The sequence below is a fragment of the Oenanthe melanoleuca genome, chromosome 10 (assembly GCF_029582105.1).
Source record: "Oenanthe melanoleuca isolate GR-GAL-2019-014 chromosome 10, OMel1.0, whole genome shotgun sequence".
NCBI lineage: Eukaryota > Metazoa > Chordata > Aves > Passeriformes > Muscicapidae > Oenanthe > Oenanthe melanoleuca.
The window spans coordinates 562,633-581,376 of record NC_079344.1 but is presented as its reverse complement, the minus strand read 5'-3'; the positions used below and the strand labels follow the sequence as shown (position 1 = coordinate 581,376).

Sequence of the window (18,744 nt, the reverse complement as noted above, 5' to 3'; positions counted from 1 at the left end):
AAGGGAGCTCAGACCCAGCACTGGGTGTGCCTGGGCTCCCTGGGCGTGCTGTGGGCTGGGCCCTGGGGAAGAGGCTGTGCTGGGTTTGGATTCCTCCTGCAGAGCTGCAATGTGAGAGGCGCTTGGGCTCCAGTCTGATTCCCAGTCTGGCCCGGTGCTGAGGGAAGCAGCTGCTCAGGATCCGTCTGCCTTGTCTGTGCTGCCATTGCCATGGCAACAGAGCTGCTCCACACAAACGCACAGGGAGGGCAGAGCAGCATTTCCAAACAAACCCAGCACAGGGAGGGCACAGCAGCATTTCCAAACAAACCCGAGCTGCTGTGTGTGCTTCTCGGTGCTCAGAGCCCCAGTGCTGCTGCAGCTCCTGCCCTCAGAGATGCTCCAGCCCCTCCTCAGCTCTGTGACCTCCTGGAGCCTCAGCAGCAGCCCCTGGTCCTTCCTGAGCTGTGGAGCCCAGAATTAAACACAGTGCTCCAGATGTGTCACACAAGGGTGAAGCAGAGTAATCACTCTGATGGAAAGAGGAGAAAAAGAGAAAACATGGAATGCAAAGGAAGAGAAAAGGCAGAGAAGGAGGACCATGGAACTCACCTTGAGCACAGGAGGGACCTGCTGTTGCTGGGCAGGGAAGGGAGAAGCAGCTGAAGCTGTGAGTGCAGAATGGTTTCATCTCAACATTTCAGCTCTTCATTTTGGGGTGTCCCCAGGCTGTGCCCTGTGGTGCTGCACTACTTTGGAGACTGTGGGGTTCAGCTGGGACCAGGACACAGCACTGTGCTGGAGTTCCACTTTTTCAATGCAGAAACTGGGGGGAATTTTTTTGCCATTGATACTTGAAGTAGTAATAAACTGTCTTAAAAACCCAGAACGTAATTGTACGAGCATTGAACTTTATTTTAAGAGGTTCACTGAGCTGGCAAGGAGCAAACCTGACCCATTACTTCAGCCCAGAGCACAGGGATGAGTTCAATCCCCCTCATCAGGGCCCTACAACCTGGGTCCACAGGAGCCCTGGGGGGAGCAGGGGGGACAATCCCCTTCATTCCCACCACTGCAGAGCAATGGAATCATCTCCATCAATCCTGAAAGTGCCTGAACACAGAATACAGAAAAGGTCTGACTTACAGATCTGATGGAGAAAACCAAACTGGGGCATGTGGTGGGTGTTGAGGATCAAGGGATGGAACTGGAAATGAGCTGGAGCTGGGATGGACACTGGGACAGCACACCAGCACCCACAGTGTGTTTACCTGGGCAAGGGCTGATCCTTCCATCGAGGGGCTGGCAGCTGCTGGAGATGTGTCTCACTGGCACACTTACCCACTTACCCCTTTAACACAAGCATTTCCTACAAGCTGCAAATGATTTTTATCACCTTTTAAATTGAGCTATTAGTTGCACAGCTGTTCTGTGATGTATGGAATGATTCAAGTCCTACTGCAGATTTCCAGCTCTAGCTACGAGGTGTGGTCACTGTACAGGATGTACATCAGTGGGATGTGGTGCTGGCTGGCAGTGAGGAAGGAGCAGTTACTGAACTGTTCGGTTCCCAGTCCCTCTGATGTTCCATTCTCACTGCTGCACACACCCCAGCACTGGGAGCAGTTCTGCCAGGCAGGTGGGACTGTAGAAAAGAAGTTCTTGGCTGTACATGGCTTCCACAGCAGCTTTGTTACATCAGGTACAAACTGTACAAGTTCTCCAGGTTCCACGTGTTGAAGTGGCAGAAACAGTTCAGCCTGTGTTTATAGACTGGGTTAAGTGCAGAGATTATTACAGGTAAGGACCAGGCTGAGTAAGCAGCTCCATGTAACAGCAAAGCTGTGGGTTTAATACAACTGCAACAGTACAAATATGTACACATGTACAGAGGGGTCCTCTCCTCCTGCTGCTCTGGGCACTGGATCCTCAGCTGGCTGGTTCAGGAGGGCACAGTGCAGCCCTCAGGCTCCCGGCTGAGCCCTCTGTGCCTACAGGACCCCCTCGCTGAGGCGGGACTTGCCGTAGTCGCCCAGGTCGTTCTGCAGCTCTCGCTCCTCATCATCTGCAATTACAGATCCTCATCAGCTTGCAGCCAGAGTGCTCGCTGCACCTGCTGAGTGCCCTGAACAAACACCAGTGCAGCTCCCAGGACATGCTGCTGTGACAGGATGGAGTCACAGGACAGGGCGAGTCCAGCCCGCTGTCAGGGCTCCAGGGGGATCTCTGGATCAGGGCAGCCCCCTCCCAGCCTGCCTGCTTCACACACTGCAGCACTCCCACACCAGCTGCTGCCCTTCCAGCAGCCTCTCAAACCCCCCACTGCTCAAAGTCCCGTGCCCAGAGCTGACTCCATAAGGCTCCACAGAGGGTGGGAACTTCAGGGACTGCACAGGAAGTCACTGGGACCCCTTCCACACCATGGGCCTCCTTCTCTCAAGCAGTGAAAACCCCTAAAACTTCCATTTGTTCCACCTAATAAGCTTTTCCTGAAGCTCAGAGCTATCCCTGTATATCAGGAAAGACTCTTGTTCACAGCAGAGGGAATCCAAGCTGAGCTGCTCCATTTCCAGGGGCTCCCCACACTCCACACCCAGCACCCTGGGGCCAGGCAGGGCCTGAGGGGCTGCTCCAGCAGCAAAGGGCTGCAGCTCACCTGCAGGACACAGCTTTGTTCTGTCAGGAAGTGCCATGGAAGCACCTGCACATCCTGCAGTTACTCCCCCTCCACCACTCAGACACTTTAGAAGCTGCCACCTGCAAACATCTCCTTGTCCTTCAGCAGGTGCTGAGGGAAGAAGCCAGGCTGGGAGCAGCCCTGCCCCAAGGAACATCCCCCAAACTGGGTTATTTCCCCTGGGTAATTTCAAACTAAGCCCACACATTCCTAGAGAGAATTCCTGGCAAGAGAAGCCCTGTGGAACCCAGAGGGTTTGCAGCACGTGCCACAGGCTTTGTTCAGCCTGTGTTGATGCAGACCTGGGTGATGTTTTCCTGACAGTTTTTAGACAGAAATTCTCATTCCTTTTTCCCCTCTCTAAACAATTGTAACCACCTCCCTTCCTGCTCTCTCCTGCCCTGCAGACAAATCAGTGCAAAGCCTGAAGCAGCCTCCTTTTCTGGAATACTGCCCCTGGAAGCTGCACTGGCCACACTCAATCACAGCTCAAGCCAACACAACAAGTTATTAAGGCACAACAGAACAAAGCCTGGGAAATGTGGTTTGAGGTAGTAACACTCTGCGGAGACCATCTCTCAGGAAGAAGCTTCCAGAAGTCACCTTTTACCATTAACTACCAGCTCTGAATCCAGTCTGTCTCTACAGAGACAAAGAGGGGTTCATCAGGAGAAGGATCTTCCCCAAGCTCAAATTCCAAGCCACCAGAGCATGGGCCCTGCAGGGACCCCACCTGGAAGGGAAATGCTGTCAGGGGTCACTGTCAGTCAGAGCTCTGCTTTCTCAGCCACCACTCACACTGCAAGTTACCCAAGGCAGCCTCTGGGGTTGAACATTTTCCCAGCACTCAGACTGGATCACACTGGGGAATGCTGCCCGTGTCACTGCACTGCTCATGGCACCCCTGCTGCCCCCAGAGCCAGCTGCTGACACTGATGGAGCAGCACAGGCTCTGAGGGGATGAGCTGGCTGGGATGGGGACAGGGCAGGGAGCTGCACCCCTGCTCTGTGTGGCTGCCACCTACAGCCTGCTCTGCTGCCAGGGAACAAGGGACAGGACAAGAGCAAAGGGCCTCAGCTGTGCCAGGGGAGGCTCAGGGTGGATATTGGAACATTTCTTCCCAGCAAGGGCTGCCCAGGGCACACAGGCTGAGTGAGGCAGCAGCAGCACAGGCTCAGCCACAGTTACAGCTCCCAGAGCTGAAGCCCAGGTAAGGAACTGCTGCAGAGAGGAGCTGGGCAGGGAACAGGAGAGAACTGTGAAACCCCCAGCACAGGAGTGCCAGGGTTTGCAGGGCTCAGGGGCACACAGCACTCCCTGCACCATCAGGGCCATGGCTCCCATGGCCCCAGCATGGACAGAAAAGTGCCATGGAAGGACATCTGCTACTGGAGCAGGCTGCTCTGCACCCTGTGCCTTTGTGCAGCTCCACCCAGGGAGCAGCCCAGAGGGGCAGGGATGGCACAGAACCCCCTGGTCTGGCACAGACCAGGCTGCAGCTGGAGCAGCAGGCACTGCAGCTCATTAGTAAGTTCATTAATCACCACAGGTTCTGTCCATCCTATTCACTTGTGCACAGGTTCCAAATGGCAGCCCAGCCTGCTGACACTGCACTCAGCTGCACTCTCACTGTCAGCTGCTCTTCACTGGCTCTGCCCATTCATTTTGTTTAGATGCCAATTAAATACAGTGCCTGAAAAGCCTCCAGCTGAAAACTTCTTAACTTACATAACTTACATTATGAAAGTCAGAATCAGAGGGCCTGTAGGATTTTTGTCCCATTTCCTATTTTCCCCCTCTATATTTTACATTTCCATTTAACTGGAAATATCTGTTTATCCAATGTTCTCACCCTACAGCCATGCAGCCTGTCAGAGCTGTCCCCAAACAGCTGGATGGAGAAGGCAGACAGGGCAGGCAGAGGTGAGCAAGGAGGGCAGAGCAGGAGCCCCATGCAGGACAGGGAGTGGCCATGCACACACAGGTGTTAGCAGCACTGGGGCAGGAGGCTGAGGGGGGTTAGAACACCACAAGCCTGTTGAATCTGTGTATAATGCACCAAAGTGACCCCTGCAATCACCACCTGAGGCCTCTCTGCACACCAGCTCCAGGAGGTGCCACAAAGGCAGCAGTCAAACCACTTCATTCCTCTAGAAAATTTAGGAATGTCAAGGCCCAAAGCCCCCCCAGCCAGGGGCCAGAGCTGGGGGTTTGTGTAAAACCACATCTGGAATTTAGAGTCTTGCTCTTCCTTGCAGAACTACAGACACCAGCAGTAAGGTGCCAAGCCCCTCTCACTCCAGACTGTAGCACTGCTGCTGTCCCACAGACAGAGGGACCAAATTTCAAGCTTGATTGTTCTGTCTGAGTAATTTGTGATGAGCTACACCAGAGAGGCTTTACACAAATTCAACAAGTAACTCAGCATGGATTCATCACAGTGGGATGGAGGTAAGGCCCAAGCTCACCTTGGACGTCTTCTTCTCCTCCATCACCATCCTCTTCCTCATTGTAAGCCAGCTCAGCCTGTTTGTCTGCCTCATACTCACCCACGTTCCCATCATCCCCATTATAATCTGCCAGTTTAGAACCCTGCTGTGGGTCCACAGGGGATTCATTCTCATCAAAGAACCGGCCTGTGGAGTAGGAAAGGAGTGAGTCAGCAGCAGAGAGGAAAGAAACAGAGACCCTACACGAGAGCAGAGGGCAGGTGGAGCAGGAGGAAGGGGGAGAAGGGACAGGGCAGGGGCTGGACAGGGCTCCTGTGTGCAGGTGACAGCTCTGTGTGACACCTGACTGTCCACACTCCTCTCTGCACAGGGCTGCAGTGAGCACCCACACAGGCCCACCCTGGACTGCCCCAGGCACCAAGGGATTTCTCAGAAGCACAGGAGCCCTGACTCCTGGCAGGGGCAGTGAGCACCTCTCCTGAGGGCTGGAATTTGGGAGTTCCAGCCCCCACCACTGCCCTGGCAGGGCCTGCAGGGGGTGCCCTGCTGCACTCTGCTTCCCTAGCAAGCTTTTCCAGCCTTCAAAATGTCCCAAACCCAGTATTTTCACCTCCCAGCAAAAAATTAAGAAGAGTTTCATATCCTGAAACAATGCCCAAGAAAAATTGAATCGGCTGGAAATGTGGAATGAGAGACAATCATCCAGGTGAGAGATTACTGGGGTGATGTCAGCTCAGAGCTGGGCTTTAATGGGATACAGGGAGATCTCTTCCAGCCCAGTGCTTGAGGGAAGCAGCTCTGAGCCTGCAGAGGTTACTGGCCTGGAAGATTGTGGATAAATGGAAAAAAATGGAATTAAAGTGTGATACAATTCTTATACACTGGGCACCAAGGCTGCCAGGGCAGGTGATGATTCCCAGTGCAAGCAACTAATGGAGAAGTAAAACTGGAGAATGATTTCAACATCAGGATTAGGAATGGACAGATGTAAAAGTGAAATTATTCCCTGACAATATGTGTATAAAATCCAGGACAGAGGCAGTACCATCCTGTTTCTCTGTACGGGGGAGATGCAGCAGAATCACACCCAGCACGGCTCAAACATACAGGAACACCAGATCCAGGTATTTTCATACAACAAGCAGGGAAAAAACCATGATCTGTTTAGAAATCCAAAGCTGCACATTATTCACTGCCTGTTCATGTGTGATGCAGTGATCCTGCTGGTACTTCTGACACTGCCTTGTGTACAGAACCCGGGTAGGACAGTGGGATTTGCACATGTCAAACCCCAACTGAGCCATGGAAGACAAGGGCATGGACCCAGCTGCCAGCAACAGCAGCCCAGGGACAGCCAGAGATACTGAGACAAACAAGCACTGCATGAACTGAAGCTGACAGAAGGCAAGGTTGAAGCTGATGAAGAGATCCCAGGAAATGCAGCAGCCCCACAAAGGGCCAGACTGAGCCCAGGGAGCACAGCCAGTGCCACCCCTGCCAGGGCAGGGACACCTCCCCCTGCCCCAGGGGCTCCAGCCCCAGTGCCCAGCCTGGCCTGGGGCACTGCCAGGGATCAGGGGCAGCCACAGCTCTGGGCACCTGTGCCAGGGCTGCCCACCCTGCCAGGGAACAATTCCTGCCCAAATCCCATCCAGCCCTGCCTATGGCACTGGGAGCCATTCCTGTGTCCTGTTCCTGTCCCTTGTCCCCAGCCCCTCTCCAGCTCTCCTGGAGCCCTTCAGGCACTCCAAGGTCTCCCAGACTCCTCTCTCCTCCAGGCTGAACAGTCCCACTCTGCACCCTCTGCTTCAAAGCTCTCAGCCACCAACACCCAGCCAGGCACCTGCCCAGGTGGGAGCTGCAGAGCTGGGCCAGAGCTGGGCTGAGTTTGTCACCACTGGACCTTTCTGAACAGCCCCTGACCATGAGGACAGAACCTTGCACAAACCTGGATTAGCTGTTTCCTTTGGTGACAATCTCTCCCTCACTGCACCATTAAAACCTGCACTCTGACTTATTCCAAATACAAAGGAGCAAAGAGCACAGACTAAGTGGGGACAATTCCTCAGGTATCCCCTCACAGCCTGCAATGGAGACATTTCCTCCCCAGCTCCTGCCTGCACAACCACCCCTCACCATTTAATCTGTGACCAGGGAGAGACAATCCATCAACAACCCACCTACTGAAATGAGAAGCTCTCTCACTCCACAAGCTGCTTTGATAATACAACAAGCCTTACACACCTCAGGATACAGAGTGGAAGCCAGGCCTGCCCAGGTTCTGTGACAATTTGTAATACACCCATTCCTGCTCCACCACAAAGTCCCATGAGTGATATTAAAACAACCAAAGTTTTCTCAAGTTTTGGCTGAATTCTTACAACATTGTCCAAAAAGTGTATTGGATCAAGTAATAAAGTAACTCAGCATTCTGCATGTATCAAAGTTCTGACTTGAACAATTTAACTGCACAGTAATTTCCAAAAACACCTTCAATTCCAATAAGGAAATAATTTTAAAAATAACTGAATGTAAACGTAAACTTATCTTTTACCCAGGAACACACATTCCTTCTCAGGCTCCCTCTGCAAAGGCCCCTATGTTCCAGACAGGCACTAACACAGACAAAAAAGGGATTTTTTGAACATATTGAAGTGTGTGATTTGGCCAACTTACTTTGCTTTATCTTCTGCAAGTCGCTGACTCGGCTCTTTGGGATTTTTAGCTGGTCTGGCTCAATCTTGTGCTCTTTCTGGGCTTCCACATTTTCTTCAAAATTCAAGTGCTGGAGAGAGTTTGGAGGGATCTGCTTGGCAATGTCAGCATTTCCATCACTGTCACTGGGCAAACCTACAAGGTCAAAATGGGAAGTTACTCTCAGAGTTTCAGCAGGACAGGCCTGGAACAAGGAACCTGAGTGCAGGCATAACCTGGCATTCTCTGACCTTAAAGTGACCTGATCCACAAGCACAGAGTTCATTCTCTTTGGGTTTGTCTCTCTCCTAACTGCAATTCCTCCAAACCCTTTCACTGCAGGACTTTCAGTTCTCACATCCTAAACCTTCCCCAGGTCACCCTCAAGTGAGATGCTCCCAGGGACTGAAGGGCACTGAGCAGGGACAGGAATGTTGGTTTATCTGATTTTGCCTCCAAGAGATCAACAACCAACCCCTGAGGGTTGCAGCCCTAATGAGTACCCTAAGGAGGAACACTCATTTCAATTACTCTGTCCACTGGAGGAATCTTGGGGCACTTATCTTTGAAACTTCTAACTCAAATTTAGCTGTGATTGGTCAAAAGGCTCAGAAATTATTGGTGTGGAGGGTATAAGAAGAGATCACATAACAGCAGCCCAAGTGCCTCAGCCAGGTAAGAACACAGCCTTGGATGCTGCAGAAATTCATCCTTGGTTTTCTCCTTGTAACCAAAATATTGCTTCATCACCTGCTGGCAGGAATTTTACCTGGTGCCAGGTTTGGAGCATGGGGCTGTTCAGTTGGAAGGCTGATAACAGACTGATGACCTTCACTTCTAGGAGCTGAAATAAGTGGCTTCTTTAAAGCTGAAACAACACAGGAACAAAAGCATTAGCATGAAACAAACACACTGTTTAGCTGGTCTTGCTCTAACAACCCTGTAAACTTCTATTTTTTTATCATTTTCTTAATGAGAATATAAAAGGTAAGATTTCAGGAGGGGCATTATCCAAAACATTCCATTTTGAGAATTCAAACCTCTAAGGCACAGTAGAAATGATCTGATTTTACACCCCACTTGAATTTTATTACCACAGAGAGATTTTACAAGTCTGCACTCACTGTGAACCACATGGTGTTCACACACAACATCTACATCACCAAGCCCCAGTGTGAAAGAATGGAGTATTGCTCCTAACCAGTGGGAGTATCTTCAGCTTTAGCAGGGTCATTATCTTCTATTTCAGGCATGCCTGCATCTCCTCCTGGCTTGATCTTCTCTGCAAGACAAGAAAAGGATATTGTGCCTCACTAAGCCTGCAGTGTGAATTTCCCTCTTGTGGAAGGCTCTACCTTGGAACAATCACTGCAGCTAATCAATGTATCTGAGCCAAACAATTCCTTATTCTGCTTCAGTGTGGAGGCTGGCAAAGGATGCAACACAACTGGCCTGTTCTCCACCACAAACACACAAAAAAGGAAATACCTTTGCCATTTGCAACATGCTCTGAAGGCTCCTCATTCTTCACTATGTCCTTATCTTCCACCTCTGCAACAGTCTCAGGTACTGCCTGCTCTCCATTGCTGGGGCTGACTGCAGTGTCTTTACCAGACTGAATTTTCTGTGTGGCCTGCTAGAACAAATAATGAGACAATATTAAACACTTCACTGGAAATCACAAAATAAACAGCCTTAAATTCAAGATTACTTTGGGCAATTGCTCTGCAAAACTGCATTTGTGAATTCAATGATCACCAAAGCAAAGAGCAGAGCACTCTGCACACAGCTGGACCCTGGGGAGCTGGAAACACAACTGGACAGACAAAGTTCAGCACAGCACAGCTGCAGGACACCTCTACTGCCACACACAGGTGTTAAACACAGCAAAAACAGGTTAAGGGAACATCAGCCTTAAGCCTCAGGTCAGAGCCCTGAAACAATTCTGGACTGTAAGAGATGTGACAAACTTGCTCAGTCTGCCCTATCATTTGAGATGTTTATAGAAGAAGTAAGGAAACAAAATTTAAGCAACTGTTTGCAGGAGAGAGGCCCAAACTCCACTGGCAGCCTGTTAGATGTAATCACACCCCTGATACCATTGCAGTGCCATCCAGTTTGCATCACAGCAGCACCTCCAGGCCTCTCAGAGCTCAGGCTCCTCTGCAGTGACCTGGGACAGGTGTGAGAACACAGAGCCCACCTGGAGAGCTGAGCAGTGATATCCATGTTACAGCAACACCTGACATCCTCAGCAGTGACATCATGGAGCAAGGCTGGAGCAGAGCAGAGAACGTGGCCTCAGCTCAGAGCTCAGTGCACTGGTGAGACAGCAGGCAGACTTCTAACACTAACACCCACCTAGGGCTGCTCAGGGGATACACAAACAAGGGAGGAAATGTCCCAGGCCTCCACAGCTCTGGGGCAAACTGCAGGCTCTGGGCTCTTCCCATTCCACACAAACCTTCTTGGCATTCATTACCTTTTGTTCCCGAGCAATTTGGTCCATTAATTTCTTGATGCTCTCTTCATGCTGCAGTCTCATTTCCTTGATCTGCTGCCCACACTGCAGGCTTGAGGAGAAACACACCACTAGTTACACTTCATTTGCTGGATCTACTCTCCCACAAATAAAGTAAGGGAAAAAATATCAAGTGGCACAAAAAGCCAACTGGAATCTATATATATTCTATAACTAGAATAGTCTGTCCAGGAAGCCTGGTCCTGGCATGGATGTGCAGTGGGAATGGACTGAGTACAGTAAAAAAGCAGAGCTGGGAAAAAATAGGCACAGAGCTGAAAAAACAGTAAAGTAAAGAGAGTGGCCTTGAATATACTTCCTCCAGAAGCTGGAATGCAACCAAAAGGTCAAGCTCCAGAGTTAATCTGCCCACAAATATTAACTCCACTGGGAAAGCATCATGTCTCTCCTGTCAACAGAGGAGGTGCACGAGTGCCACTATCAGTTACTGCTCCCAACTCAAATAACACATCTGAATACACAGCCAGCTGCCCCAGCTTCCCAGCAAGCCACAGCACCAGCCCATCACCAAAACTCCCATGTCCCACAAATGCCAGCACAGCACAGAAACACTTTGTGTGTGTAAAAGTTTCAAACTTTCTCAAAAGTTAAGTCCTCCTCACTCCTCAAAGCTGCAGGAGTATTTGTTCTCCCTGTTCCTCTATTATTAACTTCAAGGGCTGAAGTAAATTTAAAATTTTAATCTACACAAGGTGCTTTCAGCTCCAGATGAAACAGAAGAAACTATGCTGCTAAAAAGCAGCAATTAACAACACTGGTGACACAGGACTGTGTCCTTTAGACACCTTCATGTGTTAGTGAACTAAATCTCCATGTCATAAAAAATACATTGACTTAAAAATGCAGAACAATTCCACTGAATTAGCTCCTATCTCACACTGGGGGAAGGACTACACCACCACAAAGAACCTGAGAGTCAAACAGTCAGCTCAGGTGCATCACCTCGTGTTTGAGGATTAGACATGGGATTAATGAGCACTTTGGGTAAATACAGGGCCCCCTGGCACAGCAGCCTGAGCCATACCTGTCATATTCCAGCCTCCTGCTCAGGTAGGTGTTGTTCTTCTTGTACTCGTGCAGCTGATCCTCCTGGCGGATGAACTCCTGCCGCAGCTCTGCCAGTTGTTCTGGGCAGAAAGCAAACACTGTATCAACACAGGCAGCAAGCAAAAACACCCTGTGGCAGCTACAAATTCCAGTACTGCTAAGTAAGTAAGAAACTGCTCAAGTTTCATGCCTAGACACAAAGATTCTCAAACCAATTTGAGAAGATGCCACTTCACTCATGTATGCCAGATGGCAGCATGAATTAGAAACAAATCCTTCTGATACTATGCCAATCTCCCTAAATGTCTCTGCACCTTTGCATTCAGGAGCCTTGCACAATGCTATTCCACTGATCTGTTGGGAATCTCCACATTTCCTGACTGGTTCTGTCACTGAGTAACACAGAAGTGCTGCCAGGCTCCTCCAGGCAGGATGCTAAACACTGTCTGCAGTGAGTGCACTAAAGGAGGGGAGGCACCTTCCCACTGGCCCTAAAGCCAACGTGGATTTCCTGCCCTCACAGCTGCTCCCTGCTCCTCAGGCTACAGAGAATGGAGCTCCCTACAGGGATACAGGCAGAACCCACATGTGTTTGTGCAGGCATGCTCACATCTGATCCTGTTCTGGCTCACTCTGAATACCACAGGCATCACAATCATGTCTGTACAGAACTTCAGAGATGTGTCCTGGACCTTTTCTAACCCAGCACAACCATCACAGTGTTTCTGGTCAAACTCTACTACACTCTGTATTTGGCCATGAAAATGATTCTGCTGTCCTGTAACTCAGCAGTGCCAGAACTCATTCCTTCTGCACTTACCCACACCAGGTAACAAACACAATGAGACTGCACATTGTGAGGTGTCCCAGCACCACCAGACCCTTCATTTAAACTGCATTCTGCAGCACCTGGGCAGCTCCAATACACAGCTCCAGCCTGCCAAAGGAGCTTGCCATGAATGCCTCACCCTTTAGTCGATGGATGTCTGCCATCTGATAGGAGATGTTGTTCTGCAGCTTCATCTGCAAGGAAGGAAAGGTTGGATTAAATGCAGGTGACCAGCAGGCTGGGCAGGGTTTGGGCTGTGAAGACTCAGGTGGGTCTGTTTGTTTGCCAAAGCCAATGTATAGACAGGATTATGGGAGTGACGTGCACAAAGTTCTGTAAATCTAAGAAATGTGTATTTAGTGATTGCAAGTGACATCACCAAACTAAACACTGTGTTCAGGCTTTACTAACAAAGGCTTACATTTTAATTCCAGAACATATTTATATCAAAAAAAGTAGATTGTCTGGACTAAAATAAACATGCTGCATCCTGATACTGCAAGGGGGACAGTAAACAGCCAATGTCAAAGCACAGGTGGATAAAAATAAACACAGCATCAACAGCAAAACCAATATGTTACCTAAGGTATATGATACAACAGAATTGTTATATTTAAATAGATCTTTTATGTGTTGCTGGCTAACACCCTAACACACATTTTGTTTTGAGAGGGAATCTACAACAGCTAGACTACAACAGCTTTTAACTTGGCATTTTTAGTAAGGAAAAAATAATTACAGTAAGTAAGAAATGCACATACACAAAGTCCTGAAGTAAAGATGCTTTGTTTTGTCATTCCATAAAGACAAAAACCAGCAGGAACAAAGAGAAAGATTCACCTGTGCAGTATTGTGAGAAAGGGGGTGGAAATCCCTGGCTGCCCTCAGGCACTGGGGTGTGTGGATGTTGTTGCTGTCCTTTCAGGGTGACACAAAGGGGAACTGCAGGAAGGTGCTGAGCAGGACTGTCACACCTGGCTGACAAGGGCAGCATCACCTCTGGGAGCTGCACACTGCAGCAGCAGCACAGCCACTGGGGCAGGACAGGCTGGGACACACATGGGGACACAGGGGACACACCTGCACACGGGCTGCTTCAGGTCCCACACTGCCCCTCAAGTGGCTGTGTCAGTCTCCTCTGTTTCCTGTCAAAAAACCCAAAACACACCTGCCCTGCCTTCAGGACTTCCTCCCCAGACCTGTGCTTCCCTTTCATCAAACCATTCATGCTTTAAATGTATTTCCCACTGTGGTTTTGCTGTTACAAGAGGCACTCAGAGCAGCTGGTCCATTTGTCCCATGTGGGTATGATCAGACATTCCTGCCCTGGGACTGCAGCCATGCAGGAACTGCAGCTGCTGCTTTTCTGCAGTGCACAGGAGATGCATCCAACAGCTCTGGGCACAGCACAGGCTCCTTGGGCAGCAGAGCTTTTGTGCCAGCTGCAGGATCCTGGCTGTCCCTGGAGCAGGGCACAAGGAGTGCAGCCAGACCCTGACCCAAGCCCAAAACAAAAGCCAAGAGGGCTCTAGGTAGGGCCTGGAGAGGCACCCACGTATGACAGGACACAGCACTGCCTCACAAGGCTTTCCCCAAAACAAAGAAAGCAAGCAGAACTGGAAAATTAGAGAGAGAGCAGAAAAACCAGTAAAATAAACAGAATGGCCTTGGACATATTTCCTCCAAACCCTGGAACATAACTGAAAAGTCCAGCTCCACAGTTAATCTGTCAGCACTTATTAATTGCACCAGGAACGTGATCTTTAGATGACCTGAGCCCTCTGACCACAGAGCTCTGAAAGAGGGACAAAATCCCTCCCCAGAGGGCCACTCAAGGAGCTTCTGGTCTGCTCTGCCCACCGAGGCACTCAGGGCCCTTCCAGGATGCACAGAGCAACACCCCATCAGTGCAGAGCTCCACTTCAGAAGGACAAGTGGCCCTGCAGTGGGGACACACAGGGGAGGGAAGACACAAGTCACCCCGAGCCTCTCCATCCACTGGGCACTCACCTCCTCCAACAGAGGAGCAGGTACACCCAGTGATTTGTTGTGCTAATGAACAAGCATCTCCCCCTTTCACAAAACTACAGGCACTAATCACATTTTCCTGTCTCCCACTCTAATGCAGCTGTTTCCAGTACCCAACAAATCTAGGAACAAAGGAGATGCTGGGAAGTAGCTGGGTCTGTTTCAGACCCTCATCTCTGAGAGTTCCTCACACACAAACCCTCCCCTGGCTCCTGCTTGCCCCATGACCATGTGCCTGCCTGGGGGAGGGCTGCTGCCTGGGAGCAGGAGCTGCAGGGAAGGTGCAGCACTTTTATCACACAACCTTCCCTTCTGGTGATTTGGAGTTTCAGAGAGAAGTGACAGGATTTATATCCAAACCAGCTCAGCTGACAGCAAATGTCCCTCATCTGAAGGATGGAAAAGGAGGAAGCTTTTTTATGATTCATGGGATCTGTTCCACCTACACATGCAAAACCCACAACCCAGGAGCCATGGCACAGGTCCAGCTCCTCCTGGGCCCCATCCTCCTTCAGTCTACACCTGTTTGTATTGCTGAGCTCCCAGGGGCTCCTCAGGGCCTTTCCAGGCACCTGGGATGGAGAAAATAAACCCTCTGCAGCCCAGTGAGCCCTGCACAGAAATAAAACAGAAATCCTATGCATGGTCATGTGGCAAGCCTCCAGTGCTGCCTGAGTTGTGAATCTTGCCATGTAACAACTCCACATTGCTGCTGCCAAGCTCCAGCTTTGCTAAGCAGGGACTTACAAGTTTTGGCAACAAACCCAGCTGCTGCTGGAGGTGTTTGACTGAACAGCTTCATCCCAAGCATTTGTGGGCAGCAGGTAAGGGCAGGGCAGTGCTCCACAGCTGGCATGGCCATGGTCTCAAGCAGGTATGGCAGGAGAGCAGCTCCCTGCCAGCTGGAGCCTCTCCACCAGGGATTCCTGCCAGTCACACATTCCACTGTGCTCATCCCAAACAGATGCACAAAGCTGTGGAAAAACCCCAAAACCTAACAGCACCCTGCAAAAATCCCATGGAGTCCTCAGGAAGCTGATGCTACCTGTGCATGCAGCACCTGCCCAAATCCCAGGGTGGGCACTACCCCTGCCTGCCTCTCACAGGGTGCTTCAGAAGAGAACAAGAACTCCCTGTTTGCTCCAAGGTCCAACAGACCTTCAGGAACTCACCACAGGAGAGAATTCCCAACAGCTCATGCTTCCTGTTTGTCTGTAAACACAAGACACTGGGTGACAGTCCCTGTCTGCTCCCAAGAGCAAACAACACCCTGGTGCAGTGCCACAGGCTGGTTCCACCAGCAGGGCCAGAGGGGACAGCCAAGGGACTGGCCTTGACCCCAGGGATCCCTGAGCCAAGAGGAAGCTGCTGCAGAATCCAGAGCTGCCTCAGCACTGGGAAAGGCACTTGATTTATGTGACCACAAGGCAAAGAAGCTCAGCTGAGGACAAAGGAGCACAAAGCAGCACTGACACTGAGAATCTTCAAACGAGGTTTCCTCAAAGGGAGCCTGAATTTGTTGTGATTGCTTTATATCAATGTCTGGGTTTTATTTCAGCTCCTGCATTTCACAACTGGAGTAATATCACAGGCAATGAGCAGTTTGGTCAGACAGACCTGCCAAATTCTATTTTGAGAGGAAAAAAATTGTCATTCAAGCCCTTTTTTGGTCAGACACTTTATATCTACTACTGTTTTCTTGCGATAGAGTTTCATTCTCTAAAACAAAGCTTTGCTCTCTACTCTCAGAGAAGTAATAGTCCTTAAATAAAGTCACTTAAAGGGTTTTAGAAAAAAAAAATAAACATTGCTGCCACTGAGAAAAGACAGTGGCTTACATGGAAGGAAAAAAGGACAGCAATTGTTTTTTGGCAAAATCCTACTCTTCTGGCCTCTGAGGGCACTCTGAACATTTGAACATAAGAGAGAGGATGCCCCAAAGCTAGGAGCCCACACTGGCCTTTACTGGAACAAAGAAGGGAGAGACAGGGCACACACTGCAGGCAGTTAACACCAAACTGAATTTGGGAGGTTTACTGGGCAGGTCTCTACACGGCTCTGCCCTGTGCAGTGTCACACCCAGAGGGTCCAAGATCTCAGGGAACACCAGGGGTGGCTGTGCCTGTTTGTGCCCCAGCTCACACCTACATCTCCTCCCCCAGTGCCCTACAGGAACACATCACCCATTTCCAAAAAAACAAACACTCTTTGCATTAAAAGCACCCCTTGTCGTGCAGTAACTGCCCCCAGAATCCCTGCAGCTGGAAAAGCCCTCCCAGAGCACTGAGCCCCTCTCAGAGCACTGAGTGCCACAGCCACACCTTCCCTGACACCTCCAAACCTCCCTGGGCAGCTCCACTGCCTGACCACCCCTTCCAGGAAGAAATCCTTCCTGAACAGATAACCTGAATGCTGCCAGGGCAGCTTTACACCCACGGGCAGTGACATTAACACACCAAACAGGCTGCATGCCCTCCTGCAGGCAGAATGGGAAATATTTCGGCTAAACCCCAGCTGCTTTTGAACCACTGAATCACTGAGGCTGGAAAACACCTTTAAGATCATGGAGTCCATGTAACATCCAACTGGAATTTTTTACTGCAATCTAAGGAAAGATAAAAATTGAAAATGTGTTTGCTGAACACACAGAGGGCTCAGTTTTAATGGTTCAGCAGGAAACACTAATACAAACTTAATCAGTTTGAGGGAATCTAACTCTGGAATGTGACATGTACATATTTGGCTTTTTCTGTGGCAACTCGATGCATTTTCTGAGGCTCCTCACCCAATGTGCAATAAGAAAGGGCCAGAAAAACAAACCTAGCCAGCAATAACCCTGGAGAGTGTGAGATTTCCATAAAGCCCGCTGTGAGAACAGTGTTCAATGAGCAGAGAGATGACCTGCATGCAAATCCAGCCCACATGGCCCCGAGCAGGACTTGTGTGCTGAGCCCCGTGAACTTCCCAGGGCAGGCCGGTTATGAAAGCAGAACAGTGAAAGCTGGGCCACTCACTCATCTTCCACAACAAAAGAAATCCCCAGGCCACCCCCACTGAAAGGGCCAGCTGAATTTTCAATGAGCTTGGCTTCTGCAAGCCAAGGAAAATGACACGTTAGTCAGCAGCAGGGTTGTCTGGTTGGTTTTTGGTTTTTTTTCTCTCAAGTACACGCTGGCAGCATAAAAATCAGTGTGCTGTAGCAGGCATTCCAAGAGGCGAGCTCGGGGTGCTACTGAGCACCACACTGGATTCATTTCCCTTGAAACTGTGGTTTTACGGCTGTGTCTGATTCTCGAATATCCACAAAAGATCGAATATTCTCAGCAGAGACAGAAAGCTGGAAAACAATACGTAAATTTGAAACAGCCGTCTGGAAACGAGCGATCTCGGGGGATTTTCATTGTTCACACACAGACACACACACACACAGAGGACATCCTCAGCTCGTTTTGCGGACGTTTTCAGGAAATGTTTGCAGTTGTCCCAGCAGCAGCACACCTGAGCCTGGGGGCTGCGGGGACACCTTGGCCAGGTAAGCGCTGAGCGCACCGGGACCCCCGCTGGCCCTGCCCTTACCTTGCCGTCCTCGCAGCGCTTCACCTGGCCGTCCCTGGCCTGCAGCTGGCTGCTCAGCTGGCTGTAGTCCGCCTCCTTCTGCTCCAGCTGCTTCCTGTGCGAGTCCACCTTGCCCAGCAGGTCCGAGTTGCGGCGCTCCAGGCGGCCCCGCGCCACCTCGGTGCGCTGGGCCTGGCTCTGCAGCTCGGCCAGCTCCTCCCGCAGCAGCGCCTGCCGGCTGGCCGCGTTCCAGCAGTGGAAGGCGAGCACGGCGATCACGGCCAGCAGCGCCACGAGCAGCAGCGAGGGCAGGCGGCCGCCGCGGCGGTTCGCCCCGAACCCCACCATGGGGCAGGCCGAGCGCGGGGGGCGGCAGGCGGAGCGGGGGGCGCGCGCAGAGAGCGCTGAGGGGACGTGAAGGGAATGGGGGGAAGAGGGAAGGAGCGGAGGGGAAATGGGGGGACTGTGAGGGAAGGGAAGAGGCTCTGAGGGGAGCTGGGAGGGGAGCGGGCGGTGGGCGGCAGGGCCGTGCCGGTCCCGATCCCGGTCCCAGCCGAGCCGCCGCCGCCGGGCCGAGCGGGACGCACCGGCCGAGCCGCCACCGCGGCGCCCCGCCCGCCGCCCGCCCCGAGCGGCTCTCGCGAGAGGAGCCCGCGCAGCTATCGCGAGAGCCGCGTGCCGCCCGCCCTGAGGCGGCGGGAGCCGAGCGGCGGCGGGGCTGGGAGGGAGCGCTGCGGTTGCTGTCAAGGACGTTAAAAACCGGTGTAACAGCGTCCCGTGTGCACAGTCACAGCCCTGTCCAGCCTGGCTTTGGGCACTGCCGGGGATCCAGGGCAGCCACAGCTGTGCCAGGGCCTGCCCACCCTCAGGGCAACCATTCCTTCACTATATCCCTCATAACCACAGGGTCTTTTAGCGTCAGCCGCCAAAGGCTCTGGAAGG

General features: G+C 51.2%; 1 protein-coding gene across 4 annotated transcripts; it reads right to left on the bottom strand.

Annotated features, from left to right (window-relative positions):
• Positions 1-870: 870 nt before the first annotated feature.
• Positions 871-18,418, bottom strand: GOLM2 (golgi membrane protein 2). Of its 4 annotated transcripts, none has more exons than XM_056500237.1 (10): positions 17,824-18,418; positions 12,359-12,413; positions 11,368-11,470; positions 10,284-10,374; positions 9,290-9,437; positions 9,003-9,083; positions 8,571-8,669; positions 7,784-7,957; positions 5,126-5,293; positions 871-2,044 (listed from the first exon to the last, which is right to left on the bottom strand). In XM_056500237.1, the coding sequence occupies exons 1-10, from the start codon at positions 18,148-18,150 to the stop codon at positions 1,971-1,973; spliced, it is 1,320 nt and encodes a 439-aa protein (XP_056356212.1). In that variant the 5' UTR covers positions 18,151-18,418; the 3' UTR covers positions 871-1,970. The 4 variants fall into 4 exon arrangements, with proteins under 4 accessions (XP_056356212.1, XP_056356214.1, XP_056356215.1 ...); XM_056500239.1 differs by having other exon boundaries at positions 9,290-9,434; XM_056500240.1 differs by lacking the exon at positions 5,126-5,293.
• Between the last annotated feature and the right edge of the window lie 326 nt (positions 18,419-18,744).

Bases quoted from the DNA above. Each gene is read 5' to 3' on its own strand.
- GOLM2 (XM_056500237.1), bottom strand. From the start codon at position 18,150: ATGGTGGGGTTCGGGGCGAACCGCCGCGGCGGCCGCCTGCCCTCGCTG. The intron at 9,084-9,289 runs GTATTTCCTTTT...CTTGTCTTGCAG, and splicing joins GCATGTTGCAAATGGCAAAG to AGAAGATCAAGCCAGGAGGA. The intron at 7,958-8,570 runs GTAAAATTCCTG...TTGACCTTGTAG, and splicing joins TGCTCCAAACCTGGCACCAG to GTTTGCCCAGTGACAGTGAT.